The sequence below is a fragment of the Emiliania huxleyi genome, assembly GCF_000372725.1.
Source record: "Emiliania huxleyi CCMP1516 unplaced genomic scaffold EMIHUscaffold_31, whole genome shotgun sequence".
Classification (NCBI taxonomy): Eukaryota; Haptophyta; order Isochrysidales; family Noelaerhabdaceae; genus Emiliania; species Emiliania huxleyi.
The window spans coordinates 799,395-815,999 of NW_005199684.1; the positions used below are offsets into that span (position 1 = coordinate 799,395).

General features: G+C 65.1%; 4 protein-coding genes across 4 annotated transcripts; 1 reads left to right on the plus strand and 3 right to left on the minus strand.

Annotated features, from left to right (window-relative positions):
• Positions 1-340: 340 nt before the first annotated feature.
• On the plus strand, positions 341-4,604 carry EMIHUDRAFT_101445 (hypothetical protein; the record flags this gene model as incomplete). Its single annotated transcript, XM_005774692.1, has 4 exons — positions 341-472; positions 925-1,012; positions 1,392-2,884; positions 3,861-4,604. The coding sequence occupies 4 exons, from the start codon at positions 341-343 to the stop codon at positions 4,602-4,604; spliced, it is 2,457 nt and encodes an 818-aa protein (XP_005774749.1).
• Positions 4,605-6,286: 1,682 nt separating this feature from the next.
• EMIHUDRAFT_435639 (hypothetical protein) lies at positions 6,287-6,975 on the minus strand (the record flags this gene model as incomplete). The annotated part of the gene is made up of 2 exons (XM_005774693.1): positions 6,957-6,975; positions 6,287-6,879 (listed from the first exon to the last, which is right to left on the minus strand). A coding segment is annotated over exon 2 (456 nt), but the record flags the coding sequence as incomplete, so codon positions are not given.
• A 5,309-nt stretch (positions 6,976-12,284) lies between these two features.
• Positions 12,285-13,731, minus strand: EMIHUDRAFT_101448 (hypothetical protein; the record flags this gene model as incomplete). The annotated part of the gene is made up of 3 exons (XM_005774694.1): positions 12,285-12,455; positions 12,512-13,063; positions 13,282-13,731. The coding sequence occupies 3 exons, from the start codon at positions 13,729-13,731 to the stop codon at positions 12,285-12,287; spliced, it is 1,173 nt and encodes a 390-aa protein (XP_005774751.1).
• Positions 13,732-14,962: 1,231 nt separating this feature from the next.
• Positions 14,963-15,196, minus strand: EMIHUDRAFT_48421 (hypothetical protein; the record flags this gene model as incomplete). The annotated part of the gene is made up of 1 exon (XM_005774695.1): positions 14,963-15,196. A coding segment is annotated over one exon (234 nt), but the record flags the coding sequence as incomplete, so codon positions are not given.
• Positions 15,197-16,605: the final 1,409 nt, after the last annotated feature.

Genomic DNA, 16,605 nt, shown 5'->3' on the forward strand with positions numbered 1-16,605 from the left:
ACCGCGCCGCGGCCGGGGGCCCTCCGGAGGCCGAGGATGGCCGTGACGGACCGGGACGAGCTCTGAGAGGTTCAGTGTCAGTGTATATATTGTAGAGACCAACCATGTCCACAATATCTCTCCAGTCTAGCTAAGCCTGGGAAGGCGATGCCGGGGCCGTACAGCAGCTTGATGGTGCTTCGCCGGCGTGCGTCCCGGAGCGGTCCCGGACGGGCGGTCCGGGGGAGGAAAATGGAGGACAACGCCGACGCCGCTCTGATTCGACTTTTTACTTCAAACAAAGACAGTCGCACGCGCCGCAGGGTGATCGGACGCAAGAACGCGCCTCGCCTGTTGGTGCATGCCAGCCAGGCACCTGCTCGCGCTCCTCGGGAAAGCTCTCGTGGCCCATGCTTGGCTCGGAGGCACGTCCGCACCCTCGCTGCCTCCTCCACCACAGCCACCACCCGATTGCTGGTTCATGGGAAAGAAGGTTGATCCAGAGCTCTGTATCCTACCCCCGCCGCCCGTGCCAAGCCCTCCACCACCGCCTCCGCCGACGCCCTTTCCACCTCCGCAAAATTCCACTGGGTACCTTCCTGAAACCGGCGACGACCTTCACGCAAGAAACGTGATGTACGTGGGCGGATGCGTGTCTGCCCTGGCCGTGACGGGCATGGTGGGTGCCTACGCCTACTCGCAGGTCGACGAGCCAACCTCCACTGCGGGAGCCGCAGCTCGCAGCTTCAAGGCTGCCGTAACAGGCGTGTGTGCCCCCCCCGTGACCAATCCATTGCGTGCTCACCTCCTTCCCTTCGCGGCCAGGTCGACTTGCGGATCCCGTGAAGGGAGGGGTGCCAAAGTCGAATCCCAAAGAGGTGCATGCACGGCCGTTGCACTACCACCGCTCCGAGGCCATTTCTGAAAGCACCGATCGTGTATCAGGTGTACGCCTCGCTGCCTCACCAGCCGAGAGCGAAGGAACCGGGAGGGGCGTATCAAAAGCTCGCCGAGGATCAGATGGAGCCGGGTGGTGCGGCCGCTTAGCACCTCCAATTCTCTCCCCCCCCCCTCCTCCTTTCCGGTGGTCCTCAGTCCCGGGCTAGGTCGCTCCTAGAGAAACTCGAACAGGGGAGCTAGGAGGAAAGCATCCCGCAAGGGTGGACTACATGGGTTGCATCTAGTGACCTCTGGTCGAGTATTGCCGCACCAAATAGATGGCGATTGCGCCGCGGTGGCAGGGGCGAAAGGAAATTTTTTCGGACTGTCCCCCCCCACCCCGAACTCGCCACGGCGCCATATGGGGTCAGTGCACTCGTCGGTCGCGACACGTCTCTCGAGCTTGCAGCGTGTCTCACGGCTTGAGCCCTCCTGGCTGCGTACAATCTCACAACGCTTCACCCGGTCCGCAGAAGCTGTTCTGGAGAAGCCAGCGTCGCCAGTCATCGTCCGATGCGGGCAATACAATGTGCTCGCATCGTACCTGGGGGATAATCGGCAGCCGTGGTTCTTGCATGGGCTAAGCACGCTTACCCAGGATCGCCGTTCAAAGATCATCGAGAAGTTCTACGAGCGTGACGAGTCGGGGCGATACAAGAATGTTGGCTGGCCGCGGTGGGCGGAGGAGCTGATGACGGCGGAGGAGCAGCAGCTCGTCGAGGAGGAGCACGAGCGTCATTTTAAGTGGGAGGCGCGGAAGGAGCGACTGTTGCAGCGTATTGTTGCGCTGGACGCAGACGTGCTCTCCCTCGTCGAACTCGACCGCTGGGAGGACTGGTTCGCGCCAGCGCTCAAGCAGCACGGCTACTCATCAATTTGGTGCAAGCGTCCGCGCGAGACCTCGCACGATGGATGCGCTGTGTTCTGGCGAGACCCCTTCTCGCTGATTGCCCACAAGAGCATCGAGTTTATCGACCGGGCCGACCCCGTCACAGGACGCACCTACAAAGATCGTGTCTGCATCTTTGCGCTCCTGCAGACCACGTGTGGCCAAAGGATGCTCTTCCTCTCGACGCACCTCGCGAGGAACCCTGACGACCCAACCATGGATCGCATCCGAGTGCGCGAGACAGCACAACTTCTCTACGCGCTCACCGCCTTTGCCCGAGAGCATGGGGCGATCGACGCGCCCGTGGTGATGGCGGGGGATTTCAACACCACAAACTTTCGTCAGCTAGCGGCAGCGGCCAGGACGCTCTTCGAGCTCAGCCACGAGACGGTGCACCCATTCGTCTTCAATGCCTTTGCGGCTGCCTCCCAGCCCACATCGGTCACTGCTTGCCGCAAGATGTGCATCGACTACATCTTTTTCGAGCCCTCGAAGCTCGAGCTGCTCGAGGTGCTCGACCAGCCAGCCCTCGAGTGCTGCAAGCCGATCCCGAACGCCGAACACCCGTCGGACCACCTGCCGGTGCTGCTCACGATGCGTTTCCGGCCTTCCGCATACCACCAAGTCCATCTGGCTCGTGCTTGGGCGCAGATGCTGCTGAGTCACGACGGCATCAGCGACGTCCTCGACGAGTCGCAGTGCAGCGTCCCTCCAGAAAAACGCCTCGAGCGGCCGCTCGCGTCGACGCAGCTCGACGCAGCCTTTGACTTCTTTGCTGGCAGCTGCGCCACCCACGACAGCATTGGCGAGGAGGCGCTGGTTGCTCGCTTCAGAAGCCTCGGCAGCGACTTGGCTCCTCACGCCCCGGCACTGGTCAAGATCCTGCGCGAGGCGTCCGTCCCGGCGGATGGAGAACCATTCCCGCCGCTCAGCCGTTCGACATTCAGGGACTGCTACCTGCACGCGCTGCGCATGCAGGAAAGGTCCTCGCGTGATGTCCAATGGGCCTTCGCATTTTTCGACGCCGACGGCAGCGGTCGGTTGCGACACGAAGAGCTCCGCACCGGCTTCGCGGCGGTCTGTCCCTTCCCCATGTCTGAAGCAAGGCTGGACGAGATATGGCGTGCGTGCGATGGGAACCACGATGGCCACGTATCGCCGCATGAATTCTTTGATGCCCTCTTCCGTGCGAGGTATGGACTGCCCCATCCGGTCTCGCGCCCGCTGTCAGCCGCGGAGGCGGACCCAGCCACCGTGGATCCCCCTCATTCGCAATGACCCGCGAGCGCGTGGTCCCCTGCTGCCGGAAGGACGGCTCCACTCTGATGAGTACTGAGGTAGCAGTATGCATGATGTACGTTTTCAGTCATTTGGGCGGGCTGCCTCACACGTCACACACGCGGCGCGGCGCCCCCTGTGTGGCTGGTCGAGGCACGAGGGGGCTGGTCGAGGGCGGAGGGGGACCCCGGGAGCGGGGAGGAACCGCCCCAGCCGCCCGCACGCCGCAGCCCCGCAGCCCTAGCCGCAGCGCCACCCGGGCCAGCCGCCACCGCGCCAGCCGGGGGCGCGCCCGCGCGCTAAAAACGAGGGGAGACAGCGCTCTCAGCTGATAACAGCGGGGGTCCCCGCACTGGGTGGCCCGAACTGCGCACTGCCACTGGCGCCACGCTCGCACTCCACCAGGGCGCAGGGGGAATGGGAAAGGCTACGCGCGCGCAAGCGTCTATCAGTTAAAGAACAAGTTGTACCTATTCCCCACACGCACGGGCTACGGGCTACGGCGGGGCGCTGGGCTAAGAGTCAGAGCTCAAACGAGCCGCGGGCGAGAGAGAGCGAGACACACACACACACATGCACCTCCCCTGCGGCGTTGAGCCGTAGCGACAACGAGTTTACACTCCCTCCCACTCTCATGCCAGACATGCCACTGTAGAGCTGCCGGAGGACCGGAGCCAGTCATCAGATGATGATATGGGCAGAGTGTTCGGTCCACGGCCCCTCGAGAGCGAGGCGCGCGCACTGCGGCAGCCGCGCCTCCTCTGTTGCACAATAGTTGTTCGGTGGCGGCGCCGTTAGCGCATCGTACCTGCCGCCTCCGCGCGCCCCGCGCGCGGCCGCTGCGGCTGCAGCCCGTCCGCTGTGCCGGGTGGGCCCGCAAGCTCACTCGGTGGCGGCGAGGATGCCCGCCACGAGCATAATGACGTGCGCCGGCATGTGTCCGGCCGGCGTCTGCTTCGGGTTGAGCTTGAGGCCGGCATACGTCGGGCCGAGGAAGGCGCAGCCGGACATCATGATGGCGGCGAACTTGGACGTGTCGGCGCCCATCGCCTTGGTGTGGATCATGTGCGAGAGCAGGCACATCAGGAAGCCGATGAAGCGTGCGAAGAAGATGTGGTACTTGTCGGGCGACTTGCTGAAGTTGATGTCGATGAGGACTTTTGGCACGAGGAGGAAGCCGCCGCCGTACGCGGCGCCGGTGGCTACCGCAAAGTTCAGGAAGGTGACCGGGCCGGTGGGCACCTCGATCTGGAGCCGACTGCCCATCGCAGCATACGCGAGCAGGAGGCCGCCGAGCGCCGAGATGCCCGAGAGGACTCCGCTCTTGGTCGGCTTGATTTTGGGCAGCGCCAGCGCGGGCGAGGCCTTGACCTTGGGCGCCGGCTTCGCCTTGGAGGGCGACTTTTTCGGCTCCGACCTGAGGGGCGAGGGTGGGGTGGAGCGTCAAGATCGCCCCGCTGCGCGCCGCGCCCAGGGGCGGCAGCCGGGCGCAGGGCGGAGCAGCGCACGCTGCTGCTGAAGGTGAGAACTTTGCAGGCGACTTGGTGCGGCGGGGCGACGAGCGCGTGCGTCCGGAGACTGGCGAGGGCATCGTGTTCTTGCGAGGCAGCGCAGCACAGTTCGAAGCAGCGGATTTAAAAAAGGCGGACAGAAGAAAAACGTAGCAATTCTTAACCCACCCGCGGCGGCGGCGGCGGCGGCGGCGAGGTCAAGAGCAACAAGAAGAACTGGGCGAGCGTCGCCCGCGGAGCCGCCCGCTCCTCCTCCGACGGCGGCCCACTCCTCGAGTCCAACGAGCCCTCCCTCTACGAGGGGAGCGACGAGGATTTCTAGGAACGGCCGCCGAGCCCTTCCCGCAGCGCAACCCTAGCAGCGCAGCGGGCAGGGCGGCTCGCGCAGCGCGCGCGCGATCGAGCGAGGGAGCGAGCGAGCGAGCGAGCGAGCGAGCGAGCGAGCGAGCACACACACACACACACACACACACACACACACACACACACACACACACACACACACACACACACACACATGTTGTACACATGCACAGACACACAGCCCCTTCCCCTTCCTCAAGGGCGAGGACACGCGCAGGGGTCGCACTTCTAGCGAGGCCCACAGAGTGGGAGACTCCTATCACCGCCACTGCCACCCACGTGTCAGTCTGCCTGTGGTAGAAGAGACTGCCGGTGAGACGTCGGAGGAAGGTCGCTAGTCGAGAGAGATCGCCAGTGGATAGGGAGTCCACCGTGCTGCGAGCCTGTCGCTGTCCCTTGTCAGGAGCAGGAGAACTAGGAGAGCGCAACCAGTAGGAGGCCCGCGCTTGCCCCCGTGCCGCCGGGTGCAACCTGTCCTATACGAGAGATGGGATTCCTGTCGTGAGGGTGAACCCCCTGCCCAGCCCCCCTCCGTGTCGCGATGCGCTCCCCGCTCCCGTTCCCCTGTGTCCCTCCCACGATCGTCCTACAAGATCCTGCTTGTGCAGGTGGGGACCCTGTCCTTCTCCCACCCTTCGTTTGGCGTGTCCGTTGTATTTATTTATTTATTTATTCTTAACCCACCTCTAACATCACAATAGGGAACTCCTATGGCAAACCACACTGATAGCATGATGACCTCCGCCTTCTAGAGCCGTACACCGTCCTCGCACCTCGGTCGTTGCACACACGTCCGGGTATAAAGCCGTCCGACTCGAGAGCGTGGCTCTCAACAATGTCCACGCACTGGAAAGGGGCCTTTTCAGGGGGTCTTCATGGGGGCGCGATGCTGCGGGCCAGGCGGTCAAGGTCCAGCGGCGGCGCCGTCTTGGCCTGCAGCGGGAGACGGTCGCGGTGTCGGCAAGCGAGCCGAGCTGGCCGAGTGCGGGGCGGGCAGCAAAATAGGGGGGGGGGGCTGCCTTCTTAGGGGGTGGCTGAAATCAAATCGACGGGCATAAAAAGAATTCCGGGAAGTCTGCACTCAAAGTGCTCCAAGTGCCGCACTGGGCACGGGACCCGGGCAGCGCCAACAGCCAACACCCGGATGTGCCCAGCGCCCCCCAGCCCCCACACCGCCACAGGCGCTGCACCATGTGTGCCTATACTCGTCCACATGGAGAGCATGGTCCAAGCTCGAGCACGAGGGTCCAAGGTGCAAAGGAGTCCAAGCGCGTCGGCTCCAAGACCAAGTGAAAATAATGAGCGGCAGGCGCGGCAGTGGTCCAGGTGCACCAAGTGCCATTCTTTTAAACGAAAGCTGAAGCTCACAGAACGCCGTTCGCCGCGAGGAAGCCCCCGACGAGCGCGGCGCTGACCGCGGCCGCGCCGCCGAGCAGCTTGAGGTTGGGCGTCAGGTTGTCGAGCGCCTCGCCCGAGCGGAACTCGAGCGGCGACTCGACCATCCCCTTCAGGTAGGACGCGCTGCCGCTGACCCTCTTGCCGGCGGGCAGCCACGCGTCCGCCTCGAGCCTGCCCGCCGGCGAGTCGAGCGCGCCGATGCACATGCCGCCGCGCTCGGCGCTCGGCTTGCCGCAGAAGAAGAGGCGCAGCCCGCCGCCCTGCCGCCCGTCGGGAGGGCCCCGTCACTGGCGTGGCGGCGCGCGAGCCGGCGGGCGCGAGGCGGGCGGGAGGGAGGGGAGGGAGGGGAGGGGCGCGCTCGGGGAGGGGCGCTCGTGCGGGAGGCATTGGTGGGGCTGTGCGGCCGTCGCGCCGGCAGAGCGACCGCGTACGGCGTGCCCACAACCTGCGCGGTCCAGTCGCCGCCCGCGCCGCCGGGCTCGAGCAGCGGCGGCAGGTCGAGCCGCTCCCAGCTGCGACCACCTACGTGGCACGCCGCGGGGCGCGTCATGCACGCGCCGGCTCGACGGCCGAGCCCCGTCCCCCCTCTGTGTGGCCGCCGTCGGCGCTCGCCGCGCCGCCGAGCCGGTGGGTCCCGCTGCCAGCCTCGACGCCCTCGTAGATCATCAGCAGCCGGTCTCGCCACGGGACCACGCAGCGCGTGCCCACGCCCTGCTCGTCCCACGCGCCTGCGGCACGCCGTCCGGCGCCTGGGGGTGAGCGGGCCCTCGGTTGCACGCGCGCGCCCCGCGCGCCCCGCGCGCGCCTCCCTTTCCGGGACCGAGCGCGAGCCCTTCGCGCGTCCAGCTCGCGCCGCCGTCGTCGCTCCTACAGGGAGGGCTCCGAGAAGGCTCTCGGAAGGCTCCTCGCAACCTGCGGCTCCGCATCGCCGCCGCCGCTCCGGCAAGAGAAGGCGCGCCAGCGCCGCCCGTCGAACGAGTGGTAGAGCATCCGCCACGGGCCGCCCGTCAGCGCCGGAGGGAGCACCCGCGGCCAGGAAGCAAACAGGCCTTCCGCCGCGTCGGCGCTGACGACGGGCTCGGGCTCGCGCGCCCAGCTCAGCCCGCCGTCCTCGCTCGTCGCGCGCCCGATTCGCATCCGGATGCCGGCCGGCGCGCCGTCGACAGCCTCGTCGCCCGCCGCGAGGTAGTACATCGTCAGGCTCCGGCCGTCCTCATTCCAGTGCACGTCGCCCACGCCCACGTGGAGCGAGTCCCACGCGCCGCGCTCGCCGGGCGCAAACACGCACTCATCCGTCGCCCGCGTCCAGGTGAGGCCGTCGGCGCTCGTGGCGAGGCCGCACTTGCCCGTCGGCAGGAACGGCGTCGCGGCCGCGTCGGACCAGGTCCCGTCCGACCCATAATAAAACATCCGCCAAGGATCGCCGGCCACGCCTTCGCGCGGCAGGAGCACCACGGGAGAGGCGACATTGGACGAGTCCCAGCGGCCAGCGGCCGACGGCTGGAGGACAGGCAAGGTGCGTGTGGCGACGGTGCCGGTGCTGGTGGCGACGAGAGCGGAGAGCATTTCGCGCAACGCTGGGCAGGCCGCCAAGATAAATAAATAAAACGCACACGCCTAGTGGGAGATGGGGAAAAAGGAACAGGTCCCCGCCCTGCGGTCTTTGTGCAGGGTTCTTTGTGGGTGTGGTCGGCGACTAGCCGGGGTCGTCCTCCCGATGTGGGGGACTAGCACTAGCCGTCTTCCACATGGTCCCTCGGGTCCCTGCTGCTCCTAATCTCGTCGTACATCCTCCTGCTGATCTCCGCAACATCCTGCTCCCTCCCTCGTCTCGCCCTGCGCGTCTGCTCCGCCTCCCCGTCGTCTGCCCTGCGTCGTCTGGTGACGGGTCCTCCATAGTCGGTCGAGGTCGCCGCCCTCCTCGTGCCTCTTCCCAACGTTCCCTCGGCGGCCGATGCCGTCTGCTCCGGCTCCCCAGTCCCCGGGTCTGCCCTGCTCTCGTCTGCGCTAGCTTCTGTTTCGTCATCACTGATGTCCGTCCTCTTCTTTCCCCTCTTGTTGTATGCTTTGTACATCGCGTCGATTCCTTTTCGCGTGAGCACCACCCTGAAGCCCGCCCAGCAGCTGAACCGCTCCCTAAGTCGAAGGAGCATCATCAGTTTCACCCACTTCGCTCGCTGCCCACTGTCTCCGCTCCCTCCCGTTTGGGCCGCCGTCGCGGCCCTCGTTCGTCCCACTGGCTGTTGGCCCGTCCCCACGTTACCTCTGTTATCCCTCCTCCTCCGCGACTCCCTCAAGGCCGGCCGGGCCTCCTTCCACCCAGCGAAGAGCTTCCTCAGCCACTCAATGTGTTCCTCTCTCTTCATTATGCGCGCGGTAGCCTCATCGTTGAGCTGGATCCACCTCTGCACCGCTCCCGTCGCCGCCTCGGCCACGACTTGCAAGTTCCTCGTGACCCCGGCGCCAAGGTCCCTCCGGCTCTTCTCCGAGAGGTCATCTACCAGTGCCGGCAACACCCGCCCCGACTGCGGGGGCTAGCGCATCGTACCCGTCCTCATCCAGCACCCTATAGCGTGAGCCCTTCAGCGCAGCGACATGCGCTATCCTCAGCGTCTTCAGCGTATCCTTGGAGTCGGGTGCCGCCTGTGCTACTTTGCTGATCGCCGTCCCCGTCTGCGCTCGCGCTACTCTGAGGAACCATCTGGCCTGCGCCCTATTCTCCAGGCAGGCGCCGCTAAGCAAGTGCGCCATTGTCGCCCTAGGCGGGTTCTCATCTTCCTCGGTCCATTGCTGCGCGGCTTTCCGCACGATCGGACACAGCGGGTCTCGCTTTAGTGCCGCCCTCCTCGCCGCGTCCCTCGCGGCCTTACAGACGAGGCAGCCCCTGAGTTCGCTCCTTGTGGCGGCTCCCGGGGTATCTCTCCCCGCCTCTCCCCGCATGATCCTCTCGTGGTGCGCTCCGTGTGGCACCCCCGCCTGCTGCCGCACCCGCGCTCCCATGACGGTCTTTGTCACCACGTTGTGATCATCCACGTCGGCGAATTCAATCTCGCGCGCTCGCCGTGCTGATCCTTGATCCGCTGGCGCTTGTCCCATTTGTGTCTCGTTGTTCCCCTGACCACATCGCTCCACAGCGGCCCCGTCACCCCTGCCGTGTGCGACCCCGCCGTGAGCCCCTCGCCGAGCCGTCCTCGCACCCACTCGTTCGTGTGGCCGCGTGTGGCGTAATAGGTCCTCCGGTCCAGTAGGCCGCCAAGAGGTGGGTCGCGGCGATTTCTTTTTTATGTGGCTCCACAACAAATTTCTCCTACTCCCTGCCCACTCCATGCTGTGATTCTTTGTGAGCTCTGTGCTGGACGCCAGCACAGCCTCGCCCTCACCGCCGACGGAGCCGTCTGGAGCTGGGGCGACTGTCGGCGTGCAGCTAGCTAGCTGGTCGGCCAGCCGGGCGGCGAGCGCGCGGTCCGGCGCGAGAGGACGCCGCGGCGGGCTTGACCGGCCTGGCCATGGAGCGCCGGCTCAGGCAGGGCGCGGTTGAGGGCGAGACCGAGGGCGCGGGCGGGCTCGGGCCGGTGCTGCCCGTGCCGGTCGAGCCGAGGAGGCGAGGAGGCAAAACTGGCGGGGAGAGGGCGTCGGAGTGGAGCGGGCCGTGCACCGCGGAGGAGGCCGCCGCGCACCTGCGGCTGGGCGCGCAGCGGGCGTCGGAGGGGGCGGGGGCGGAGAGGGGCGGGAGGGGGTGGGTTGCATGCAGCCACCGGGCCGTGCATAGATACCGGTAGACAGGGGCGGTTTGATCACGGACCGCACGTACGTGTTCGAGATGGTGGCCGACGAGGATAATAAAGAAGAAAGAAAATTTGGAGTGCCCCGCCCCTTGCCTCGAATTCGTGCCTCACAACCTCAGCACAACCCGCCCCAGGTGCACAATCCCCACGGCCGTGCGCTCCGATGGTGGCGGAAGCCACCGCCGCCGTCCCCTTCACCGCCGTCCCCGGCTCCGCCACCTACGCCACCGTCTACTCCGCCTACGCCACCTACGCCTCCGTGGACTCCGGCTCCGCCTTCGCTCGGGGGAACGTGCTGGAAGGCGGAAGATCCCGACGAAAAGTTCCTCTCCATCGCCAACTACAACTCCGGCTATGTCAACATCGGCGTCGCCGTCAACGCGTCGCTTTCCAACGTGAACGAGTACAACTATCACCTCCACGTCGGCTGGAAGGACGGCGAAAATTGCGGCGCCTCCACCAGGGGCGGCCACTACGACCCCACTCGCGCGTGCGGCGGCGCATCGGAGGCCTTGTGCGAGACAGGTCGCCCGGGACTCGCTTACCAGGCCGACTCGCCGGACTACGCCAAGTGCAGCACCACCAACCAAGACAAGTGCGAGGTGGGCGACCTTTCGGGCCGCTCGGGCAAGGTCTCCGTGGGCGGCACCACGCTCACATCCTTCTACTTCCCGGCCTTCAAGACCGACTTCGAGCTGAACAACACCATCGACTCCCCCACACGCCGCGTTCGCGAGCCCGCCAAGTGGAGCTCCCTCGTGATGCACTGCGACACCTCCGGCTGCGGGCCGCGTGTGGGGTGTGCCAAGTACGAGAAGGTTGACTGCGAGGTGGTCGAGGCAGACTTCGTCAGCGTCTTCGGCGAACCGCGCCGCTAGGCGGCGGGGAGGTGCGGAGGCCCCATAGCCGCTTCCCTCGCGTGCTTTGCACCCTCCGCGGCGATCGTGTGCACAACACGTGACGAGGGCGAGGAAGATGGCCATTCGAACCGCCTCTCGAACCGCGAGGCTGTGCCGTCCGGACGACTTACTTCGTCCCGATGGCCCCTCGCTGCATGCGCATGTGAGACCCTCTCCCGCTTGGGGGTCTGTCTCTCGTCTGTTTCTGGTCTGTCTGAGGTACGGACGTACGGTAGCGCGTCAGCCGTCACGTCGTGGGATGCTCGTTCGCGATCGTCCGTCCGTCTAAGTGGGTGGGTGGAGGGTGTGTTCGGGATCCGTGCGACCCGGCCGCCCGCCGATGATCGGACCGAGTGTCCCATGCATGTGTATGTTATGGCGTGGGTGTTTGTTCATTATATGAATCTTGAATGGTTCGGGATCCTCACGTCGATATGCATGCCACACACTGTCGTATGCCGTGCCCCTCAACCTCGGCCGCAAATGCGTCCATACACCATACCAACTCAGCCCTGCGGCGGCTGAGGCCGAGACGGAGCGCGATCCGAAGCCGAACCCACATAAGACATGCGTCAGCCGTCACGCTTGGCGATGGTCATGGTGGATGGAGCTCGAAGACGCACGCGCACGAGATCCCCCTTGCCCATGCCAAATAAATAAACAAAACGGTCAAGCTCTGAGACGAGATGGGATTTAGGGACATACATGAACATGTGTCCCCGCCCTGCACGATCTTGGTGTGAGGGATCTTCAATCCGCCTTGCTGCCGCGTTGTGGGCCCATGTGCCCTTCTGCGTTCTTGAAGCCCCGTTCTGCGTTAATTTTAGAAATTTAACGAAATAGTCGTAGTCACCGAAATATGTTTAGCGGTCGTGTGCTCAACGCATCCCGAGTTTACGGCCCGCACGTCCTCATCTCGACCGACCCCCTCATGCTCATCACCTGACTCCACATCGCCCGCCGCGCGCCGCGCCGCCCCGCGCCGCGGCGCCCCGCGCCGCGCCCCCCGCGGCCGCGGCCTGAGGTGCGAACTCCTGTCGACTGAGCACTGACATGAAAGACACCAACACTTAGCTTTATACTCCGCGCAATACTGTGTTGGTGAACGGTAGGAACGGGTAGAAGAAGGAAAAAGTACTATGCGATGGCGGCCGACCAGACGCGACCCGCCGTCTGCCGAGAGAGAACGCCACTCGGGAGCGATGACCGAAGGATGCGGTGGGGGGGGAAGGGGGGGGCACCGTCATCCGGCCGCCTCCTCCTTTGCTGCAGCGGCTGGCGCTGTCGTCACGCGCGGCTTCTTGCGGATGGCAAAGGGCGCGTCATCTCCGCCGCCGGCGGGGTTGGAGGCCGCCTCGGCCTCGGCCCGCCGCATGGCCTCGTCGGCTCGCGCGTGCTTTCGGTCGCGCGACGCCTGCTCGCGCGCCGCGCCGTCGCCCGCCGCCGCCTTGTCGAGGGCCTACACGCCACCCGCGTCACGCTCAGGCGACAGCCTCTCTGACGCGCAGCGCCTCGCAGATGCCCCGCCTGCAGCGCGCTGCTCAGCGACTTGCAGCGCCCGTTGATGTCCTTGATCGCGCCCACGGGCGGCATGCCCGCGGCAGCGTCGACGGCCGTGCCGACCACGCCGAGCCGCTGCCGCAGCTGCCCCAGCGCCGCCTCGCTCGCCGGCTCGCCCTTCTCCCCAGCTGCGCGCGCGAGCCACGCGTCGATATCGGCGCCGGCGGCGTCGGCGGCGCGAACGATGGCGGCGAGGGCGATCTGCTGCGGCGAGTGCAGCAGCGGCGCGTCCGAGCACAGGGCGAGGTTGAGGAACTGCCGCGCAGAGGCCTCGACGGCGTCGGCCGCCGCGGGAGCGAGGACGGGAGGCTCAGCGGGCTCGCCGCCACCGCCGCCGCCGCCGCCGCCGCCGCCGCCACCGCCGCCGCCGCCGCCGCCGCGCAGGGACTCGAGCGCCCCTCGGAGCGCGCGGAAGGGCGAGCGGACCACCAGCTCGTAGCCAAGCAGCGAGAGGAGCCGCGCCTGCAGGGTGAGCCGCGCCGATCTGACCGCGGCGCCGACGGCTGCGGCTGTGCGGTGTGGCGGGTGTGGCGGGTGTGGCGGGGTGGTGCCGTGGAGTTGGGGGTGCGGTGGGCGTGCGCACGGCGGCCGAGCCTCAGGCATGCGATGGGATCCGGGGATTGAGAGGCGGGCGGGCGAGGCGGGCGGGCGAGGCGGGCGGGATCCTCGTTGTCGAGAACCGATCGGCCCGCCGCGGAGCGCTCGGGCTGCTCCTTCTCCTCCTGCTTGAAGTGGCGAGAGTACTTGACGAGGACCGTCAGCGGGATGTGCTCCTCCTCCACCTTCCCAGCCAGGTAGATCGCGCCGAGCAGCAGCTCGCGCAGCTCCACCTCGACGACCGACTTGCGGAGCAGCGCGCGGCGCACGAAGTAGTGTGCCGTCGTCATGACGCGCGGGGTGAAGCGCTCGGGCGCGTTGGAGTTCTCGGTGCGGCCCATCTCCTGCATCTTGTGGTGCCAGTACTGCTGCAGCAGCAGCTCATCGGAGACCGCCAGCCGGGCGGCGGCGGGCACCGGCGACGCCTTTGCGAGCCTCTCAGCGACGTGCCGCACGCGGGTCTCGCGCATCGACGCAAGCTGGGCCGCGGTGAAGGTCCAGTGCCGAGCCTGGGACGACTCGGCGAAGTTCATGATGCTGCAGGCACAGCTGCAGGCACTGGGAAAGCGCCGCTTCGCGCAAAGCTACGATTTCTTTTTTCTTGTCCGTACTCACCGCCCATAACTGCCATAAGGGCCCATAACAGCCATAAACCCATAACATGTTATGGGCTGCTATGGGAGGGCCGTCCCAGGTCCACGGTGTTATGGCCCGAGAGGCCACGCCGGACTGCTCGCCGCTGGAATTTTCGCTTCGCGCGCTGCCGCGCGCGCGCGAGGTAGGTTCGGCATCGATCGCCAAATATTTTCTCTTTTGCCCTCAAGTTAAATTCAATAACATCAACCTGCGTCCTTCCTGCCTCCTGAGGCTGAGCGATGGCTTCAGATTGCTCAATCAAGACCCGCCCCCCCCCCCCACCCACGCAATTTGCTTCCCGTTTCTAACTCGTACTCTCTGCAGCTCTGCACGCTTCCCTCCATTTTTAACTTGTATGTCTTTCTATGTCTTTCCCGCAATTTAACTCACGTCCTTTTTCTTTCCTTTTTCCACTCCATGTCTCGAGGTTTCTAAAAAGTGGAAGCTGGCTGCTCCCGCTTTTAGTAGTTAAAGCTCCGTGCGCGCCAGTCCCGCGTGCCAGTGTCGTGCGAGGGGCACTTGGAGTACTTGGAGTGCTATGAGGTGTTATGAGGTGTTATGGAGTGCTATGAGGTGTTATGAGGTGTTATGAGGTATTATGGTAGGGTGGGCATAACAGCCATAACAGCGATGGAGGTGTTATGAGGTGTTATGAGGTGTTATGGGGTGTTATGAGCAGCCAGCCATAACGACAGCCATAACACCACCTGTTATGGCCGCTCCCCCATTACCCATAACCTTGAGTGGGGACAATTTTTTCAAGCCCTCGAGGCGAGCGGGCCGTGCGGCCTCGGCGCGCACTACACCGTTCGAGACCGCCGGCCTCGCCGACGCGGCGGCGCTCGCGGGCATGCAGCGGACGGACTCGACGGGCGTCATGCTCAAGCTGACGAAGCTCGGCTCAAGATGGGCTGGCGATCAAGGACCTCTGAGGCGGCACGCACCCCGCCGCACGCGGTGGATATGGGGATGATGATGAGACGGATCTCATGCTGGGACGGATGGCGAGCGGGAGATGGGCCGGCGACAGGACACTGGACTCTTAGCATTTCTCTAGATTTGGACGTCGACCTTGCGCCCCGTCCACTCATACCACGGTACAGTGCCCGCTCGCATCGTGCAGCTCAGCGGGGGGATCGCATGCCACTCCAATTGTGGCATCAAGATCAGCTCCGCGCCGCGCCACACATTGTACTTTCGAAGCTCAAACTGCTCATCCAGCAGCTTTCCCGCAAATATGAGGCGCTGCTGCTCCTCTGGCATGCCGCACGCGTCACGAATCTGCTCCTTGAGGTTGTAGACGGTCATCGCGGCCGTCACCTCGAACAAAAAGACACGTCGCGTGAGCGTCTTGACAGTGATCGGTTGCGGCTCGGCACTCAGCAGCGAGCATATAAGCTTCAGCTTGAGGCGGGAGTCATCACTGACGTTGCGCCTGGCAAGCGTGTGCGCCTCGTCCTTCGTGTCCCCCTCCACCATCGGTACGAGCTCCTGGTCGCCCACTGGTATGCCATGCTTGTCCGTGATCATGCGCTTGACCTCCGCGATGGTGTGCGTGGAAAGGAGGGTGACGTGAAAGTCCACTGCAAGCTGCAGGCTCTCGATGGTCAGCGTGACCACACCGACGCTCGAGGTCAACCACCCGTCAGGCGTCAACTCGAGCGTGAGCTCGAAGCGGCTGGATGATTCTGATGCCGATACTACTACGTCTACTCCGAGTGTCCTGTTCAAATTTTGCGCCGCGACCATCACGTGTAGTGGGCCGGCGTTGGAGTCGCCTCGGGAGCCGACAATGGCCAGCGTCGCGTTTCGCTGCTTTCCAAGCAGCTCCTTAAACTCCCATGTGCGCTGTAGCGTCGTCAGAAAGCGGTCCACGCTGTTTCCGAAGGTCGCTCGATATTGAGGGCTGCAAAGCACGAACGCCGCGGTGATGCCGGGTTTTCCACGTCGCATGAAAGCTGCGAGCTGCGCGTTCGTGTGCAGCTCGGCCGCGCGTGGCAAGGGCACATCGAGAGCGTGACCGCCTCCGAACGAATCCGCGTCGCCCACTTCCATTGCGCCCGGGGCGTTTTGGGGGCGTTGCGTGCGAAGCCGGCGTCAACCAATGGATGCCGCCTTTTCTTGGCGCGAAGTTATGAACCCGTCCCTGAGCCGCCGGCGCCGCGTCCTCCGAAGCGGGGCGCCGGTGAAGCTTGCCCTCACATCGGCCATGGATAGACCGACCAGCGCAGAGCGCTCATCCCTGCCGTGGAGCGCAGGCCGGCCCGGGCAATTTCCAGCTTTGCGCAGTGGCGCGTCCTTCTTCGCCACAAGGAGCTTCCACTCAAGCGTAATCGTCCGTGCTTCACCTTCTGGCATCTGGGAGATTGCGATGCCGACCTTGCTGTGCATGGCCGTGTATGTCGGCGCGTCAATTTCGGGTGTGCAGCACGCTCACACGGCGACGCAGTACGCGCCCAAAGACATGGGCGCATTCCACATGGACGCATTCCTTGGCTCCGTTGTCGTTGGCTGTATTTCAAGCCGTCCGAGAATGATTGATAATATATTGATTGATAAACCAAGAAAGAATAAATACATAACTAAAAGGAAACGCCAACGAGGGGTGGGAGAAGGACAGGGTCCCTGCACGAGCAGGATCTTGTAAGGACGATCAGGGACACAGGGGAACGGGAGCGGGGAGCGCCTCGCGACTATCAAGAAAGAGCACTTGGAGCATTTGGAGTGCAGTTGGCAGCCTCACATCCAGGGCCGGGGAGCTCAGAAGCGCA